The sequence below is a fragment of the Lontra canadensis genome, unplaced genomic scaffold (genome assembly GCF_010015895.1).
Source record: "Lontra canadensis isolate GAN:19392208 unplaced genomic scaffold, GSC_riverotter_1.0 scaffold3, whole genome shotgun sequence".
Lineage (NCBI taxonomy): Eukaryota > Metazoa > Chordata > Mammalia > Carnivora > Mustelidae > Lontra > Lontra canadensis.
In genome coordinates this window covers 24,246,570-24,267,407 of record NW_022630997.1, presented here as the reverse complement: position 1 = coordinate 24,267,407, position 20,838 = coordinate 24,246,570, and the positions used below count along the sequence as shown (strand labels likewise).

General features: G+C 38.8%; 1 protein-coding gene across 8 annotated transcripts in view; it reads right to left on the bottom strand.

Annotated features, from left to right (window-relative positions):
* CPEB3 (cytoplasmic polyadenylation element binding protein 3) overlaps positions 1 to 20,838 on the bottom strand; it is a 189,384-nt gene that overhangs the window by 138,042 nt on the left and 30,504 nt on the right. For 6 of the 8 annotated variants that reach the window (XM_032836415.1, XM_032836452.1, XM_032836463.1 and 3 more), the window contains one exon: positions 15,574 to 16,589. In XM_032836415.1, the coding sequence (XP_032692306.1) occupies positions 15,574 to 16,578 (1,005 nt within the window). In that variant the 5' untranslated portion in view covers positions 16,579 to 16,589. Of the gene's footprint in view, positions 1 to 15,573; positions 16,590 to 16,807; positions 16,922 to 19,357; positions 19,678 to 20,838 lie in introns of those variants that run through there. The other 2 variants (XM_032836433.1, XM_032836442.1) reach the window with 2 other exon arrangements.

The window sequence follows — 20,838 nt, the reverse complement described above, 5'->3', positions numbered from 1 at the left end:
CGATTCCACAATCCATGAGATCATGACCTCAGCAGAAACCAAGATAGGACATCTAACCAAATGAGCCATCCAGGTGCCCCCCCTTTTATGATTTTCTTAATAACATTTTCTTTTCTCTAGCTTACTTTATTGTAAGAATATAGTATATAAAACATGGAAAACATGTGTTAATCAGTTGTAGTACCAGTAAGGCTTCTGGTCAACAGTAGGCTATTAAGTTTTCAGGGAATCAAAAGTTATATGTGGATTTTTGAATGTGCAGAGTGGGGGGAGGGGTCAGTCAGGGACCTTAAGCCTTGTATTGTTCAAAGGTCAAATGTATGTATAAGTTGTCCTAAGTGATTTAAATTACCTAAATTAAAATCCACACTTGTAGCACTACCTTATTTTGGAAGGGTGAAAGAACAAATCACGTGGGCCCTAAGGTTCCTGCCCATATCAGGCTCCCAGTTCCATGGGGAGTCTGCTTCTCCCTCTGACCTTCTCCCCTCTCATGCTCTCTCTCTCTCACAGTCTCTCTCAAATAAATAAATAGACTCTTAAAAAAAAAAAAAAGTAAAGTAAAAAAGGAAGAAGAAGACCCTCTTATGAATTCTATGGAGGAAGAGCAGAAGTTGTTCTAAGGAACACTACAGCATAAAAAGATACTCTGGTAACACTCCCAGGGCCTGAGCTTATATCCTACTCCCCCACTTTGAATTGCATGCATGCTGCTCATTCTCATTTGAATACCCATCAGTGCCATAACTCTCAACCTATTATGGAGACAGAGATTCAAGAAGTGGAACTATCCTTCTCCATAGTTTAAGAATGAGAATTAGAAACTACAGTTTTGACTTCCTGAACTTCAAATGATAAAATTGAGAAAGCAACAGTTTGATGTTCTGGAAGTACCAAAAAAAGAAAGCGGGGGGGGGGGGGACCCATATTCTTCTCTTCTTCCTCAAACCTTTTAATGGATAGGGACCTCTACAAAGAATGGTGTGAGCAACATAATGTCACGAAGTTTTAGCTGGGGCAAAACCGGGTAAGGAAAGAGAAAGATTTAAAAAAAAAAAAAAAGCCTAAAAGTAGATAGAATTTAAGTGTAACAGCTCAGAATGATCTTGTTCTCCTTCACATCCTCTACTCCATCAGCCAGTGCTTGTGACATACTTTCCTTTGAAAGGTTTCTCACAGTTTTACCTTCATAGACTTGTGCTAAACCCAAGATAACTATCATGCCTTCTTCTGACCCTGGGCTGTACTGTGGCAAGCACACACATTTCTCCAATCTACCTGCTTGGTCTTTCTAAATATATGTTTTTATTGTCCCAGTGCTCTGATCTCAGTCTTTCAGGGTTCCCGTTGTCTGAGGCAGAATCCACATCTCTAAACCAGATACTGAAGACTGTCACTATCATGATAAGCATCATCAGTATTAGTCTAATTCTGGACTCCATTTTGCATTCCCTACTCTTACTTCACTTTTATCTCATCTTTCTCATCTACTTCTAATCTATGTTCTCTTGTGGTGTAGTATATACAAACACATCTTAAATGCTTTTTTAAACCAAGTATAATCTGGCAAATAAAAATGTATTGGGTTTTTTTTTTTATTAAAAAAATTTCAATCCATCCTCATCTCCCAGTAAGATCTAAAAGTTCCCCCACCTAGTCAGGAAGTTCTGCTCAATAACCCCACTTATTGCTCACTTTTCTTTCCTTATTTTGGATTCCCATTCTCTGTAGCCAAATCCTATCTATCCTACAAAGTGGAGCTACAAGGACCTTCTCTATGACTTTTTTTTTTTTTTTAACCATTCTAGGACAAATTCTTGCCCCTCTTTGACTGTTCATGACAACTAACACATCACACCATCTGGTACTTGCTTTCATATAACGCTCTGTTGCATAGATGTTAGTTCCTAAGGACAGGATTCAGATAATTTGTGTCATCCACAATACCTAACACCAGTCCAAGAACATAGTACATAACTTGTAAATCCTGAAATCAAACTCCAGTTAACAGCATTGCCACATATAATGCATGTAAATTTCTGTGGATTTAAAATAAAGAAATAATATGTAAAAGACTATATAAGAATTTTGCACAGCACGATGGTTTATATAGCTATCTCTATGGAACATAGATCTACAGAATATTTCTTTTCTATATAGGTTGTCTTTTTATAATAACTGAGTACTGTAAGAAGTCATCAGACTCGATCATTAAATAATATACACAATGCAAATTATGCTGAACACATGGTCTTTGATGGTTTAGAACAAACATGAAGTGTCTTAGAGGCATCATAAATATTATGATCATGCCACAGGAGATTAAAAGATTGGGTTTTGAACTTGCTTATGAGATTCCCTAGAAGAAACTTCTTAATATAAATACCCGATGTCAGCGTACTTGCCTATGGCTTGCTTGCATAAAACTAGAATATTGAATGAGCGATTGCTTAACTTCCTGTACAGTATAAAATGGCTGCCTTTTTGAATATTTAATTACTGTAACAAAAGCTGAAGCATCCTTTTACCTAGCTTTGTCCTCTTTGTTGAAATCTTCTTCATGTCTTTCAATGTTCTCTGACGTCTCAGCATTCAATACATTCTCTATTATTTATGTCCCTCTAACAGAATGTGTCACTCCAACTCCCTTGTCTGCTTCAGCCCTCCATTATGTCCCGCAGTGTGAAGCAATATATTCACTATCAAAAGATTTTTCTTCCTTTCCTCCTCACTCAGGTCTTACATTTTTGATATTAAGCTATAATTTTCCTTAAGTCTCTGTGTTTCACATTTAACAAAATCTAGGCCTAAATTAGAATATCAAATATCCCATTGTATTTTAAAACGAAAATCATGTGTTACACTTGCATGATTCACCAACTTTAATTCTGCTCAATAACTTTAAAATAGCTACAATGGAATAACATCTCATGTGCTATATCACACCAGCTGATAAGTCAAATAGGATCATCTATATGGGCAAATAAGTAGAAAGTACGCAGTAAGCTCTAAAAAATTTTGTTACCTTCAGATGAGCTCATATCTTTGGAATGTTGAGGAATTCAAGGTCAAAATATGATAAAATCAATCTTCCCACCCAGTCTCAGATCTTCTAAAATGCTAAACTCATAAGGCCTTTGAAAGTGGGAGTTTAAAATTTTCCATTCATCGAAGTTTTATTGTGCAATAGCTGAAGCATTAAGAGACTTCATCTGCTTTTATTCTACTTAAAATCAATACAAAGTTTAATCTGACCAACATTGCCAAATAAAGTTTCATCAGCATTATAAAATGTTTCAAAGTATTTAAGATTGTGTTTTTGCAGCTTAAGGACCAAATATTTTTAACAAGATTTGACTATTGTGATGCTGTCATTACATAGATTTAAATAATAAAGTCTTTTTCTTTCTCTGGAAAATTTTTGAGCATGATGGCAATGAAGAGCCTGGTAAAGCTTTAACTTAAACTACCAATTAAAAAACAGCAACTACCTCCAGCAAACAAACAAAACAGGGTCTCTTTTAATCTAGGTATATGCAAAACATGATGCTGGAAAATGTTAAGAACTGGCAAAAGTCTGGCCAGTTGTTCTTACTGGGACTTGATATCACGTATCTTAACCTGTATCCTGAAATGCTCTGTTGTTAAAATGCTCTTTACCAGTAGAAATTAGGAAATACATGACGGATAGGTTTCCACACTAGCTTATAAGTAGTTAATTGGTTACAAAGCTAAACAAAAAAAACCTCAATCAGCAGTCAACATCGTTTCCATGTGAAACTTCTAGGTCTAATGCACTTCTCTTCAGTGAGTTACAGGTCAATCACAGAGATCTAGGCCAACTGCCCCCACAGCACAAATCCCCAACTTCTACCCCCTCCCCAAGTTCTACTCTCTACTCTCTTCATTAAGTTACTAAGATCATAGCAATGACAAAGAAGCCAATGGGAGAGTGTAAATGTTCCTCTGAGATCCTTTGTATATTAGCAATTTCTTAAAGTCCGTATTTCTGAGCTGTACTTCCTACACCTAAATTAAACAACATCCCTCTCTTGAGTCAAAATTTGCTGGCCCATGTATTTATTAAAATACAGAAGCATCTATAGTTGAAGCTTTGCTTAACTGACTTTCCAGATTAAGTCATGAGTTCTATCTTCCTTATATAAAATGCCCATAGCATACTCAACACCTGTAATGGGAATTAACCCATTAATTTCTGTCCTGTCAGATAAGCCGCAAGCTTACCTAGAGGTGGTGGGTTTGTCCCCAAGCCTTTTTAATGCTTGTTACTGTAATTACATGATTTAATTTACTATACATAAACCAATGAACTGAATGTCAAAAAATTATTTGCATAATGAAAAGTACTTTTTAATGTTCTAGAAAAAGCTAGATAAAAAAGGAGTTGGGACCATTTTATTTAGAAAGTTCTCAAATTAAAGTTAGGCAGAATCTGTGGAAATATGAAGAGGGAGAAAAATCTATGAGACAACTAAGTTTTTCAAATTTTTTAAAAGGTTTATTGGGTACCACATAGCAGTGCTTTTACTCTAAATCTAGGATTCTTGACCATTTTTGAGTTATGGGCCCTTTTGGAAATTTAATGAATGGTACAGCCCACCCTTCTCTCTAGAAATACAAATGAATAAACAACATAAAATTCTGGTGGGTCCTACACCCTGGCCTCATTTCCTTTCCCCTCCACCCTCCAACCTCCCCCAAAACACATCTCCTTGTGGCTCTGTGGATCCTAAGCTTCTAAACATTTTACCATGCTTATACCCATTAAAAAACTAAGCACCATATTAGTGTAGCCAACTAAATTCCATAAGGTTGAATCTTAACTTTGTTAAGACCTTAAATGATATTTCAGATGGGTAATATTATCCATTACCTCTCAAGAGAGTTTATTCAACTTAAAAATAACAGATTCCCGGTTTCATTTCTCTTATTGCCTGTGATCCTCCCATATGATTGATTGGTTAGCAATTCCTTGTAGTTCTTTGCAGTGCCAGGCTATAACTCATAAACAAGATGACTAATCAGCCAGCATACACTCTAATTCTCAGGGTACAATAAAAAAAAAAAATCAGGCTAGAATCAAAAAAAGCTCTTGTCTTAGAATGGTAGTTATTTCTTCTCTCAGATTTACTGTTCTAATAAGTAGTCCACGAAGTAATCTATCTTAATAAGGTTTTCCTTCCCACACATTAAGAGTCACACAAAAGCATGGGTGGATAAGAGATGTCAAATCACTTGTTCAAATATTCCCAACACATAGCTTTGCCTTCTGAAGTTCCTCCACTCTAAACCCACCTGGCTTATGAGTCATGAAAATTCTAATCTGCCACTATTGAGCATTTTCACCTCTAGATCATTTTCCCCAGCTGCCTTAACCAAAACCTAGGAGTCATCCTAAATTCCTCCTACTCCTCTCTTCCCCACATGCAAGCAATCACCAGTCCTTCCAGTCAGCCTCCTAATTTATTTCTCCAGTCTGTCTTTTCCTCTCGATAGTTTTAGGTCCTTACATGTTAACTGGCTTCCCGGCCTGTGTTTGGTCCCTGACAATCTATATCCCAGAATAATCTTTCTAAAACAAAGATGTGATCACTTCACTCACCAATTTCAAAGCCTTAAAATGACTATCTTTCTCAGCTTAAAAATCCTTCAATGTCCCCATTGGACAAAGTTGAAGGCAAAGAATATTGGAATGTCCTTGTGATCTGGCCCCTTCCGCTTCTTCAGCCTCATTGCTCACTTGCCTCACCCCGATCTTGAATCATCTGCTCTCTCAGCACACCTTGTTGTTCTTACCTGTATACCTGCTGTTCTCTCTACTTAAAACAAATCTTTTTGCTCAAACTCCTACCCCGTCCCCTGGTCTGTCTATGGAACCCTGCCCATTCAGCTCTAAATAAAGCATTAAAAGGCCCAAAGTCTCTGAGACAGTATTATGTTTAATAGTTAAAAATTGGAGGCATCTAGGTGCACAATTCGTTAAGCAACTGGCTCTTCATTTCAGCTCAGGTGGTGAGCCCAGGGTCGTGGGATCGAGCCCCAGGTTGGGCTCAGCGCTAAGCCAGCTTTATATTCTCTTTCACTCTGTGTCCCTCCAGCTTGTATGTACATGCTTCTCTCCCTCTCTCTCAAATAAATACATCTTCAAAAAAAATAGTTAAAAACTAAAAACAGGGGTGCCTGGGTGCTCAGCTGGTTAAGCCTCTGCCTTTGGCTCAGGTCATGATCCCAGGTACTGGGATCGAGTCCTGCATGGGGTTCCTTGCTCAGCGGGGAACCTGCTTCTCCTTCTACCTGCTCTGCCTGCCACTCAACCTGTTTGTGCTCTCTCTCTGACAAATAAATAAATAAAATCTTTAAAAAATAAATGAAAACAACTTAAATCCTCTAAACATAAAAATGATTTGTTAAATTACAATGGATTCCCATGATGGAATATTATACAGTAATAAAAAATGTTTATAAGTTTAATGATATGAAAAGCTAAAAAATATGGCTATAAAATTGTTCACACAGAATCATCTCAACCGTATAAAGTACATTATACATTCACATAAAAAAGAGATAACTGGCAGAAATGCACCAAAACAACAGTACTTATCTCTGGGTAATAGGGTTATAAGAGATTTTTTTCCCTCCAGTTTTAAATGGTAAACATGTATTACTTCCAAAATCAGAAAAACTGAAAATATTTTAAACTGTGAAGACTTTCCCGGAGACTTCTCAACCCACAAACACACACACACATGCACAAAAATTTAATCATTCCCTCTGATTCAAGTACACACTCTTTGTTGTGTATATCACACACTATTTTAAAACTTATCCTTCTATATTTTAATTCACATTCATCAGGGAATGTCTGACAGGATTTGGTTCAGCTTTAATCCCTACTGCCTGATCTCAAGTAGAGGTCAGTTAAACATCTATAAAATGAAATTACTTTTACACTGCATGCACTTATTTCATAGAGTGACAAGTATTACAAAGACAATGTGGCATGAGGGGAATCAGGGAAGATCTGGGGAAAGAGTGCGAAATCAAAGGCATATTAAAAGATGGTGCATAACAAGAGGCAAGCAGGAAGAGTAGAACAGAAGAACTGGACATGGAGTCAAAAGACCTAAGTTTCCATTACTGCTTTGTCACCTACGAGTCAGGTAATTTTCTGAGTCTCAATACTTCTAAATTAGGAATAACAATTCCTAATTTAAAGAACACGTGAGGATTAAATAAGACAATTTACATGAAAAGGGTAATACTTGGCATTCAGGGCGCCCTGTGTGTTTTTAGCTGTGTCTATTTGGAGAAGGACATCAATAACAATACAACAGCCAAAAGCTGGAGTACATGGATTATGACTGTGAGCGAATATGTCAAAAGAAACTCAACAATGTGAATCTCATCCTTTTGATCAGAGAATTCCATAACAGATTTGTAGTTCATAAAAATACTGCATATGCTATCCTTCTTAGCTATATTCTACTATTAATTACAATTGCTTTAAACAACAATGTGGCAAAGAGCTGAATAATCTGCCCACAAAATCAAATGCAAATACATAAAAACAGATTCATATCTAAAAATTTTCTTTCAGCCTTTCCCCACAATCTCATAAACATTACCGATATTCACTATTTTTAATCTCCTACAAATCTCAGTTATAGTTTTCTGGTCCAAAAGAGGAAAGGAAATTTTCCACAGCAGATTGCAAAAGAGAGGTGCTGGGCACATTTACTTCTTGTCCTTTTTAACTGCTGTGTATCTGAAACCCAAGAGCCGAGTCTCCTGGACTTGGAGTAAGGGGTTAAATTGTCAGATCATGAAAATGTTTCCTCTGAAGTATTTCAATCCCTAATTAGTCCCCAAACTCTACCATATATTTAAGATAGAAAGCCTTTTGCCTTTTACCTCTCTGCTTTCCAATCTCACATTCTTCAAATGACTGACTGACTGAAATGGGCCACTACAACCTACTCTTTGTCAACCTCTTAGAACAAAGAATTCTCTTTCTTTTTTTTTTTTTTCCAAAGAATTCTCTTCTTAATATTTTTAAGTGGTATTGTCAGAATTATTCAGACCTTCGTTCTGGTCAGTTTTAGTATTAATAACTTGATTTGAGATGTCAGGAACAAAACAGATTACCATGACAGGATAAATTAACTCCACAAGAATGAGCTGATTAACAGTGAGTAGGTAAAGAAAAATTTAAGTCGTTAGATGCAAGCTAGTGTTCCCATCTACTGGCTGCCAAAATCTTTTATGTCAAAACAAGAACTCTGCTTGCTTTTTGGCATACCAAACCTGCAAACAGAGCCACAGCCCAGAAACTATCGGATGTCCATTAAGTCTGAGAACACAGGTAATATTTTCTATTTTTACAAATTGAAGATACCCTTTATGACATTACATACATTCACGTTTCCACGTTCTATGGACATTTTATAGAAAAAGGTACAATGGCAAATCTGTCTCAAAAATATTAAATATACTATATTGTAGAATAAACAAAACTATAGCACCTTGTGTTTAAATGTTTATTCAGTCATTTAATGAGCAGCTACTGAGTGTCAGCTGTTTGTGAGTTTCTAGACACTGGTTCATTTGTTGTCACTGATCATTAATTGCATTGAGTTACTAAGGAAAGGGTGTTATTTTTTTCCTCTTGTACTTGATCCTGACTTTGAAGTAAGTCTGAATGCTTAAGAAATGAAGATATTTGGCTGTACAAGTCTTACCCACACAAAATTAGTACACAATGTTTCCTTCCCTTCATGTATATTAATTCTATGATCATCTCAAATGATATAAAGGCTGTTGGGTGCCCATTTGTTTCTCTCCTCTTAAGTATCCTTACAAGAGTTCATATCATATATTCATTATTTTTGAGACTTACGTAATAAAACGTCTGGGGAAAGAAAAGTAGGCTTGATTCCAAGATAATAATTTATGGTATTATTTTCACTTAGTAGTACCTTTCTATTTCAAATTAAGTCAAAAGGCAAATATTAGAATGGTTTCACATTAAGAAATTTACATGGCCAGCATCTGTAAAGAACACTAAAGAATGGGCAAACTAAATGTAATAGAACCAAAACAGAAGAAACCGCATACAAGCCATTTACAAGGAATAAGGACAAGATGTGGAAAATTCCTTGTTAGGCTGGATACTACTGCAAATCTCTCCAGAAAAGCCCCCTTGGAAGTGGTGGCTATATTCCCCAACTCTCGATATTCAAACCTGTGACTCTATATGGAATTCTATCTCTGACAACCACACTGGCCCCTATAGAGACCCAGGCATCATCTTCCGGAAAGTGGTGGTAAGGAGCTTCAAATTAGAGCCTCTGTAGCTCCAGAACTACCAAAATCAACACTGGTAGCAGTTGGGAAATTAAACGTTTAAGCATTTCTCCCATCACCAATCAAATGTTCACAGAGCAAGGAAAATGCTTATACTCACATTGATGAGTCAACCATAATCAGAAGCAGGTAGTTACAGAAAGCGTAGTTACTGCCTTTCTAGGTCAGGCATCCACAAAGAACCTTTCATTGTTCTTCCATCCCTGCTGGACACATCTTTACAGCCCCTCTTCATTTCCAGATGCCATCAACTAGTGTTTAACTCTGGACTATTGATTAACAACAAGACTCCATTAAACTCGGACTATAATTAGAGGTTGTTAGGCATCTAAGAACCATAACAGTATCTAATTATCTGAACACTTTGTATACATTCTCTCAAAAGCAAACGCAGAAGATGGGTGCTCTCTCTCCATTTTTGTAGACTGGGAAAAAAAATCATTTGATAAATGACGTGACCAATCACCAGTGACAGAGCTGTGGCTTTGACCATGTCTTTCTCATTCCAAGCTTCATAGGTTATCCACTATTCTATGCTCCTTTCCATCTCTCTCCTAAGTAAAATCCACACATCTTAATCAAACTTTTCAGATTGTAGAAAACAAAGCCATAATCTTCTGACACTTGTGAATCAAAACACTGTAAAACTCACCTAAGCAATGACAAGTTCCAAATGGATAAGTATTGTGCCTTATGTAGCCCTTGAGAAACAGCAAAATAGACCAACCAATGGAGAAAATTATTTAAGTAGAAAATTGTGTTTTACAGAATATCTAAAAACATTACATTTGGGGCACGTGGGTGGCTTAGTGGGTTAAGCCTCTGCCTTCAGCTCAGGTCATGATCTCAGGGTCTTGGAATCGAGCCCTACATCCGGCTCTCTGCTCAGCAGGGAGCCTGCTTCCCCCTCTCTCTCTGCCTGCCTCTCTGCCTACTTGTGATCTCTCTCTGTGTCAAATAAATAAATAAATAAATTTAAAAACATTACATTTATGAGGGTGTACTTTTGTATCCACTCACTTCAAGGTCATGAAAATTTTAAAGCTAACTACTTTTCAATAAGCAATTTTTAGTATACAGGCTATAGGCTATATTATTAGTTTTTAGTAGCATAGAAAACCTTCTAAAATTTTCTAACCAATCCGTCTTTTAAATAGAATATAGATAACGTGGCTTTGTTGGCATTCACAGTAACCATGCCATAATAGGCTCTGGAACAGTTTGTGGGGTTGGGTGGACCTTAAGTGGTTTTGCATTAGAGCAGTAGTTAAGAAACCAACTACAGAAGAGTCTCGTTTTAAATCTAGATCATAAAATAATCTGTATTCCTGGGGCGCTTTGGCAGCTCAGTAGGTTAAACATCTGACTCTTAATTTTGGCTCAGGTCATGAGCTCAGGGTCCTGAGATCCAGCCCCATGTCGGGCTCCAAGATAAACATAAAGCCTGCTTAAAGATTCTCTCTCCCTCTACTTTTGCCTTTCCCCATTCTCCTTTCCCCATGCTTTCTATCTAAAAATATATATGTGTATATAAAATATTATATATAATATTATTATATATTATATATGTATATATAATAATATTATTATATATAATAATCTATATTGCCATTAATTCATGTAAAGAATTTGGTCTTCTGTTATAGATAATCCCCTAGCAAAATTAACACTAAATTACAATTAACTAGACTTAGGCCAGAAAATATAAAATCTATATAATTACTCTCAATTTGGGGTGAGGGAAGAGGAGAGGGATAAAGGCAGAGATGCAGAAAGAAAGCAAAACATAATTTGAATTTCTTTCCAAAAATATAATATTCAAAAATACATAAATTTCAGTAAATAAATAGGAGGATATATTAACTATTGTTGCAAATAAGTGGTAGTAAATGTTTGGGCACTATATTTTTCTTTCTCCATTTCCAACAATACAAAATTTTTAAAAGCACTATTTCTAGGGTATATCATAAGGTTAAGTGCAGATTCAGCCCAGTCTCCTGCTTCTACACTACAATATTAACTGATGTCCTAGAGTTATTACACTCAAGGTATTACAGTGGAGACTTGGCTCTGGAGGCAGATTGCCTGGGTTTAAATCCCAACTCTGCCAGTTACCGGCTGTGATCTTGAGCAAATAAAGTAAATGTATTAACTCTCAATTTCTCTGTCAGTATAATGAGGGTTATAATAGTCCTGAATCTCAAAGGAGTTCCAATGAGGAATTATAACAAAGTGTTTAGCATAGGGCCTGGCCCATAAGTGAATTGTGGGTCATCAAATTGTTACAGTAACCAAAGGATACCTTCACACAGAAAAAAAAAAAAAAAGAAGACTACGACCAAATAACATTATAAAAAGTATACAGTTATTCAGACTGCACTGTATGAAAAATCAGTAATCCATACTATAAAATCATGTAGAACCTCCAGTCGCTATTACAGCAACAATAATTATAGCCCAGCATTTATGTAGTACTTTACTATGGACCAAGCACTGTGCTAATATGCAATTCCTTACTTGAACACATATGAAGCAAGGAATTATTATTACTCCCATTTTACAGATGAGAGTCAAGATGTATACATAATTTGCTCAAGATTACAAAGCAAGTAACTGGCAGAGTTGAGATGTGAACCTAGACAATCTGCCTCCAAAGCCTGCTTCTGACAGAAACTACCCACCCAAACTTGGGCAAGGACTTTCATATATTGGGATTTCAATTTCCTTCTTTAGAAATGAATAGAGTGGGGACACCTGGGTGGCTCAGTTGGTTAGGCATCTGCCTTCAGCTCAGGTCATGATCCCAGAGTCCTGGGATCCAGTCCCACATCAGGCTCCCTGCTCAGCGGGAAGTCTTCTTCCCCTTCTGCCTGCTGCTTCCCCTGTTTGTGCGTTCTCTCTCTCGCTCTCTGACAAATAAATAAATAAAATCTTGAAAGAAAGAAAGAAAAAGAAAATGGTGGAACAGGTATTCTTAAAAGTCTTCTAAACTCCTCTAGACAAAAATGCCATTTAAACCCAAATTCACTACATATAGGAAATATGCTCTGGTCCTTTTACATACCTAGGCTTCCCTGTCTTATATAAATACAGAATATTTATAATTCCCCCAATGTAGTGTCTCACTGTTCCTGAGCCCGTTAATGGAAGGTCCATCACCTCCCCACTGAAAGTGCTCTTTCTCCATCTTTGTAGACTGGGAAAAAGAATCATTTGATAAATGACATGACCCAATCTCCAGTGACAAAGCTTGTGCTTCTGTCAGCCAGAGAACCTCACTAGAAAGTTCTATAACTAAGTCCCTTTGATTGGAGCCCAAAGAGAACCTGACTTAAAATGAATCCTATTTGACACCACTAGGGCTATAGGGAAGTTAAGGACACACATCAACAAACTAGCCGAATCCATAGGACTGGAGTTATGTCATTCTACTTTAGGACCTCGGTTTCCTTGTTTACAGATAAGAAGCGGTGTTTAGATACAAGTAAACCTGAAGGAAGCAGCCACCCCAACTCAGGGAAACCAATCAACTTTGTTAGAATTGAGAGAAAGGGGTAAGGATATGTACAGTTTGGAAAACCACATTCAAATACGGTTATCACTTTTACAATATAAACCACAGAAGTAAAAGCTCCAAAATGATCTATCATGTTGGGTGGCAAAAGAGAGTGAAACAACACTGAGTGGATACGTATTTTACAAATACATATTAAGATACATTAGAGTAGATCACTGTTGCAAGCCCTGTTTAGCTCAGAGTCTGAAAATAGTCTCTAGGACAACTTAAGATATTTCTTCCCTTTCATAGAAAAATGATTTAAATAAATGCACAAACATGTAAAATTCTACACACAAGACTCAAGGTATTTTATTTTTGTTTCTTAACAAATGTGATATACTTAACACAAAGTCTTAAAATATTCTAACCCCAAACTAAAACACAACCAGGTTACTTCTAATCTGGTTCTAATACTGCTTCAAAACCCTGAAGCTCCATTTTTAAGTGAGACAAAGAAGTGAGACATAAAGTCCATGTAATTTTTCCTGAGGCCAAATATATAAAGATCAATTTTTAATAAAATCTATCCTTGCACAAGTCTTTTGGCCATCTTTGCCTACCTAATAGCACCACCAGGGGATGAAAAGACAAGAAACCAAACTCAACCCCTTCTGTCTGGCTCTCATTAGCATTGCTGGTAAATGGTTTGCTGAGAAACAATGGGCAATCCACCGTACTACTTGTCAATATCAGTTTGGGCGAAGTTTTATGGATTCAATCTCTCCCTAGCCCTCACTTCCAGAGACAATCGAAAGCTAGCTGTATTCAGATTTAGTGCCTAGAAAAAGATAACTGATGTCTACACCATCAACTCTCACCCTAAAACTCCCACTCAGATTTTAGGTTATCTTCTAAGACTGGACTTGGATAGGGAGCACCAGAATAATAAGAGGAACCGTTGGAAAAAGAAGGCCTCTCCTACCAAATGCAGCCTCACTATTCTATCCCCTCCCACAAAAATAAGCACATGGAGAAATTTCAGAAACCAGATTCCTCTTTTTCCCTACCAAACTAATCCCATCTTGCAGTGCCTCTTCATTTTATCGAGACAAACTTTAGAATGGAAAGAAATACACATTAATATTAAAATCTCCCATTCCTAAAGGACCCCTGTGAAAATTTGTTAAGATTCTCTCTCATGAAAAACTCTCATACACACAATTTACAAGTTTCATGGAACCCCCTAACCCCAAACTGTCAAGGTTAAAAATCCTTGCTGTAGCCTAGAGAATCATGTGCTTCTCTATAACCCTATCACCTTCTTCGTGGGTGGGAGCCATCCCAAACATCACATCTGAAATGTAAAGAACAACAAAATGAAGTTTCCAAATTGCACCTGATACTTTAACTCTGTCAAATTTCGGTTCTGCCATTTTTCAGCAATGCTCAAAAGATTTATTTCATTTCCTTGACCACCCCAACTGGGTCTTATCCAAAGCCCTCCTCTCTCCTTCCTTCCTTCTCTTTTAACTGATCCTAGAAGCTTATAGCCAAATCAAATTGTAAGTGAAGGAAAAATGTTTGCCTGAGAACAAAAGCCCCCAGTGAACACTCACCCTCACCACCCCTTTCCAACTCAAGATGTTCAGGACACTGCCAACCGATGTGGCCCTGGGCTGGATCAGAAAACAAGAACAGAATAAGGACACTCCATTCAACCTTTTTGTCTGGGGCACTTCCTGGGTTTTTCACTGGTATTTAACACCAAGACACAAGGCTCATTTTTCATTAAAGTTGCAAGACTTTCACTTTGCCCAGTTTCAAATGGTGTAATTGATCTGCATTGTCTTCTTAAATAACCCATCTGAAGGACACTGCAGCTTTAAATATTTCAGTGCTAGCTAGCAAATAGACTCCATTGCAATATGGCTCTGAAGGTCGCGTCCTATTGTCTCTTTGCTCTAGATAAAAAACAATGTCTTAGTCCTTCTTTTAGGTAACATAGGAAGGGTTACCCCTAGAATTTCCACTCTTCCAACTTGTTCCCTGAAGGAGCTTGGGAGTTTATTGGAATCTCACACTCATAATTTTCCCAGCAGGGGCAATATGCTGATTGCTATTAATGATGCCAGCACCTTAGCGAGACATAAACACATGTGTTCACATTAGTTTAATTGAGCATATGCAACTGTCTGAAATAGCAGCACTCAAGGGCTGTTAACCTCTTTAAGAGTAGGCCCAGGGTAGTTTGGGAGTGGATGGCTTTCAGCAGGCACTCTGAACCCAGGATTGCATAACCTGAAATGTGTAGCTACTTAAAATGACAGGAATCTCAGCCTCCTCATCCTGGGACCAACCCAGCACCTTGCCATACATTTGCACCTTTACTTGTCAAAGAAGGTCAAAACAAGAGGCACACACACGGTGAAAGAAAAATATACCAAAAGAAAAAGGCCTTTTTTTGTCTTATCAGAGTGCTTAAATACGATTCTTCAAACAGTCACAATGTTCCCCCAACCTTGTCCTGGTTACTGGCTTAGCCCCGGTAAATGGAGGCTTTTGAAGAGGACAGGGGGACTGGACATCGCTGCCTTTCTTAACAAAAATCAGTGGACGATTAAATGGCAGGGAAGAAGGGGCAAAGGGAGCGGGGTAGAAGGAAGGTGTGTGCAGGTGCACTGGAGCATTACCTGAAATGGCAACAGATTGTTACCATTATCCGTCCGGAAAGCGTTATCCTCCATCCAGGACTTGGAGGTGAGCGGGGCCGCACGGGGAAACTTGGGCGGCGCGATCACATTGCTGGAGAAGGGCTTTTTGAGCGGCGAGATGGGGTTGAGTGGTGAGGGCACCCCGACACCTACGCCCACGCCCACGCCGACAGCTCGGCGAGGGTCCCGGCCCGCCGGCAGGCCGCCCCACGGGTTGGACGGCGCGCTCCAGGCGGCGTTCACACTCTGGTGCGTGTTCCAGCTGGACGAGGCGGACGAAGCGGCAGCTGCGGCCGCGGCGGCTACTGCAGCCGAGGACGAGGACGGCTTGCTGGTCATGATGGGCTGGTGGCCGTACGCCGCGGCGGCACTCCTCTGCGCGTAGGGCGCCTGGCTGGGACTGGCGGGCGAGCGGCGCTGCTGCGGGGGCTGGGCCTGCGGGGGCTGCGCGGGCTGCGCGGGCTGCGGCGCTGGCGGCGGCGGCTGCTGGTGGTGCTGGGTCTGCGCCAGGCCGATCTGCGGAGAGAAGGTGCCTCCGAAGACTGGGTTGACGTGGTGCGGGAAGTTCTGGAAGAGCATGGTCCCGTTGACTGGGGTGATCCCCTGGAAGAAGCTGTCCTCCACCGCGTTCGTGGTGCCTGTGGACCAGGTGCTGCCGAAGGACGGCGACAGCGACGCTCCCGGGGCCGCGGGCTCCTGCGGCGGCGGCGGCGGCTGCTGAGGGGGCTGGTGGAAACTCAAGCCCGGCAGGAGCGGCGATTCCATCTGCATCTTGTCGGGGCCGTTGGGGGCCGGCGGGGCCGCGACTGGGCTGAGGGCCGGCACTGCGCTGCTGTCCTCCGGCTTGGGGGTCTCTGAAGAGAGGGGCGTGGACGGGGCTTCAGCTGCGCTGGGTTCGGGCTGGGGCTGCTGCTGCTGCTGCTGCCGCTGCTGCTGGGGCTGGGGCTGGGTTTTGCTTTTGTCCATCAGTAAATCATCCTGCATGGTTTGCGCAGCTGAAACGGGAAAAAAGAGAGACGCGTTATTGTCAATGTGATCGTTAATGCCCCCCGCTAAAGCGGGCGGGTGTTTTACTTGAGAAAATCCAGTGCCAGCGCTACTAGCCAATTGCAATGCAAATCCATAATCTCCCATTTAGAAGAGCAGGTCGGGCTGGGGATGGGGGGGGGTGGCGCGTGCAAGGTCTCTAAAAATACTGTGAGAGCGTCTTCACCCTTTCTGATGTCTTGGTTCCTTTTCTGTTTTAAGGAGAGATGTGCTTATAAGACAGAAAGACAGCAATTTCGCCACGTCTCTTTTCCCTTCACCGGAACTCAGAGCGTTCACCCTGCAATGAGAAACTGATTCTGGTTCCTGTTTTTTCCCAAGCACCACCCTCCCCCAGTTATTTGCATACGTCAATAAATACTGCTGCGTCCTTCAGCAAGGTTAAAAAGACACCGCACACGACCCTTTCTTCCCCCTTCCCTGTTTGGCACTTTAAAGAAACAGCAGTCTTATCCCTCTTGATTAGCAAACTGCCTTCTTGCGTTGATAATTGTTTCATTTAGAGGCGGCGAACCACGAGGGAGGAAATCTTTGGCATTTGTTAGGAGGAGGACTCAGCTGCACAATCATTCTCTGGCCTCCCAGAAGCTGCAGCTACTCCATTTTGTTAGGAGACATTTAAAAAAAAAAAAAAAACAAAACCAACCCCACACCGTTTTTAAAGAGGTAAAAATCTACTGAAACGTTTGTAACCGCTTGCTTCTTGTTACACTCTTAAGGATTAGGGCTTTTCTGCTTATTCTCCAGTCTTCTTGTCTCCAATTCTGCCATACAAGAAATGTCTTGGCTTCTCAGCGGTTCAGGTCTCAACGGGAGCCTGAGAATTTCTCTGCAGCGTGGAGAAATGTTCTGGTTGGATTTGAGGTCAGAGAGAGCCAAAGACAGAGAAAGGCTGACTGTGAGATGGGGTGGGGGCGGAGCTTTAAAAAAAAAAAATCCCCCTGAGATTTAAGTAGAAAGTCAAGATACTTTTGGGGTTGCCAGATTTTCATTTTTGAATCCTCCTGATGCTGCCTTGGTCATAAGACTTTGGCAAATTTAGAATCCATTCTCTTATCACTGGTATTAGCAATGAAAGATTATGGTTGGAAGACCCTGAATTACCATATGTTAGCAAAAGTGTTAAAAATAGCATAGTACAAAGTCCCAAATTCTCATACATTGTAATTATAGTGCATTGCCATCACTGCTTCATTTAGCCATATAAGGAGCGTATGGTATTTTCCATCTCTCATAGAAGGGCTATATTCACCTCTGCCATACAGCCTGTTTTCTCATTCAAGCATGAAAATAGTAATCACTCAAAATCGGGAGATTTCCATACACATAGTTATCACTGAGTTAGCTTGTCCTTTAGAACATGTTAATTGTTTTAAATATATGAATATTACAGTGCTGAGACCCTAAAAACAAATATTTTGAGATGTTAAAGGAGCATATGACCAAACATAAAATTATTTTTAGATGATGATTCAGTATAATTGCAACAAAGTTATTAATATATTTAATGCAGTTACTTAATTAACTCAGATACTTGGAGAAGCATCTTTCCCAGAACACTTGCAAAAGGACATTCAGAATCACACAGAAGCTCTGCCTTTGGACATCCTCATGATAACTGTTATAAAATAAATGTATTGGAAAATGGAGATGCCACCACTCTTAACTACTAAGCAAAATATGTCAGGTCAAGAAATGGGATTAAATAGTATTATTTTATTAAAGACAATCTTTAAAATGGTTACTCTTTAATTTTAAAGTTTCATACACAAAACAGTGGGCTCAAGCAAATGCTTCATAGCCACCTCGCTCTCTTCTCTTCCCACCCTTTTACCCGCCCCAAAACCCAGCCCAATATACCTCACAAATTGCCAGCTATTACCAATAAAACCTACATAAGATTGATTTTAGGTTCCTCAGTTCCCTTGGTCTAAAACAATGGCTTTGATCGGTATTGAAAATATGACACAAAGAGGCAAGCAAAGCTTCAATTCACAACAGCACAAAGTTCTATCGCTGCCAAAGGAAATGGTCATAAAAAGAGACATTTTCACACTCGGTTTAAGCAGTGCTGCAGTAAACCATTATAATCTGGGATCTGAGTTGCTTCCAGTGGGCTAGAATTATCTTTACAATAGCCATATCATCATGGCTGAAATATGTATCTGATTATAATTTTAATATCACCCAGCTTTCCCAATGCTTGTATCAATGCTTTTTGTTAATGCTTTCAGTTTAAACTACATGCTCTTGATGGAAAAATTAATGCTATACTATGGCAAAAAAGCTAAAAAGTAAGCTAGACTCAATCTTTTATGAAGGCTATAATTAGTATATTTACTGAATTAAAAAAATTTTATCATACCAGGAACACCCATTTCTCTTCTCAACACTGCTTAAAGATATAAATTTCACTTTCTGCATAAATTCACTCTGTCAAGGTCAAGCCCATCTTTTAATAAATAAGACCCTTTTAAACAAAAGGAAAGCAAAAGATTAAGATAACATTTACAATGTTAAAATGCAATGTCTCTCGGTAACTGCTTGTATAGTTTGTTTGGGTGTGTTTCTTTTTTTCTCCTTTTTCTTTTTTCTTATTTACAGCAAAGTCCGAGAAATAGATACCTCCTTCCCCTCCCCCCAACCACACACACAATAGATCTTCCTTTACATGCAATCACCCAATCTCAAGTAACAAATTCTTAGCAGCAGTTACCTTTGAGTGTCCAGTTTTTAAGGATCGATAAAATTAAAAACTGTACAGTATTTTATTTTCTTCTTTCAGGTTGATTATGTGACCGCTCTGGCAAAAGCACTTTGACAACTGTAAGAAGAGAGGGCATGCGCACACAGGGAACTGTGGGGGCTGAAGTCCTTCACTAGGTACTCTGCCTGACTTAAGCACGTTCAGCCAAGGAAAGAAGGAAGCCTCGCAAATACTGATTCCAAGGGGAAGACGTTGTGCCCGGATTACATTATATTTTCCTACCAATCTGAATCACGAATTTTTTAAATGAAAAGGGAGAAAAACAAACGGGTTTATCGGCTTGATTTAGGAATCCAGGTTAAAAGAGAAACTGGATTGAAGGACTCAAAATAAATAAACCCAGCAGAGCTACCTTAAATGGTATTAGAATGGTAATGACTGGGTAGCCAGCAATAGGAACCCTACGGGAGCAAAAAGAGATTGGGGTGGGGAGGGATTAGAAAAGGAGGGAGAACTACAAGGAAAAGATAAATACTTAAAATCTGCCAATCCCTAAAAGAAACATTTTTAGTATTACAGAATGAAAAATGCCTTAATATTAAATGTGATATTAGCTGTGGAGACCAGGTAAAAACAGGCTTCAGTCACAAATTTCTGACATCTTATCCACCAAGATTTCTTTGTATTTGAGTTTTCAATGAAGGCACAAATCACTTAAGATTCTACTTGCTTTGCTCTGAATCAACTCACCTCCTTATTTTACTTGTCAAAATGAAGTTTACTTTGCATTATTCATACAATGATCAATCAAATAAAATTCAACTATTTTAAGCTATAATAATATTTGGTGAAATATTAAAAAATAATTTGACATTTAGTTTTCATTGCATAGGACAGTGACTTCTTTATTCAACACAAAAAGTAAATACAGTTTCTATTTTTCAAAAAAAATTTTTTTTGTATATTGTATATTTTGTATATTGTATATTTTTCCTATCTTAACCATATGACTCCAAAGCTGGAATCTCGCAACATATTAGCATCAACTCTTCCTATCCATAGCTTCCGAGAGCAATAGTTCAACTACCAGTTTGCTCATGTAGGTAGAAGATATTGTTTCTTGTGGGATTTGGTTCAATGCCATTCACCCAAGGGGTTCAGAGTAAATGTCAGTTGATGACTATGCTGACTGAACTTGGAAGAAAAATGGTAAGCATCATTTAAAACTGTCTTAATTCTCTAGTTCCTTTTTTCGCCAATTAGAATTAAAGTATTACCAGAGACTACCAATTTACATTGTTAGTGGTCTTTGTTTCTAGTTATTTCTAAGGAAAAAAAAACAAAACAATTTTACGAGGAAAAAAAAATTGTGAATCAACCTGTGAAACATTCTTTTTAAAAGAACTAAAATCACCCTCTTATTCCTACTGTGAACTTATTTTATATTCCCCATTTTTTTCCTCTTCCTCTGCTCTCCTAAAGAAAGCTTC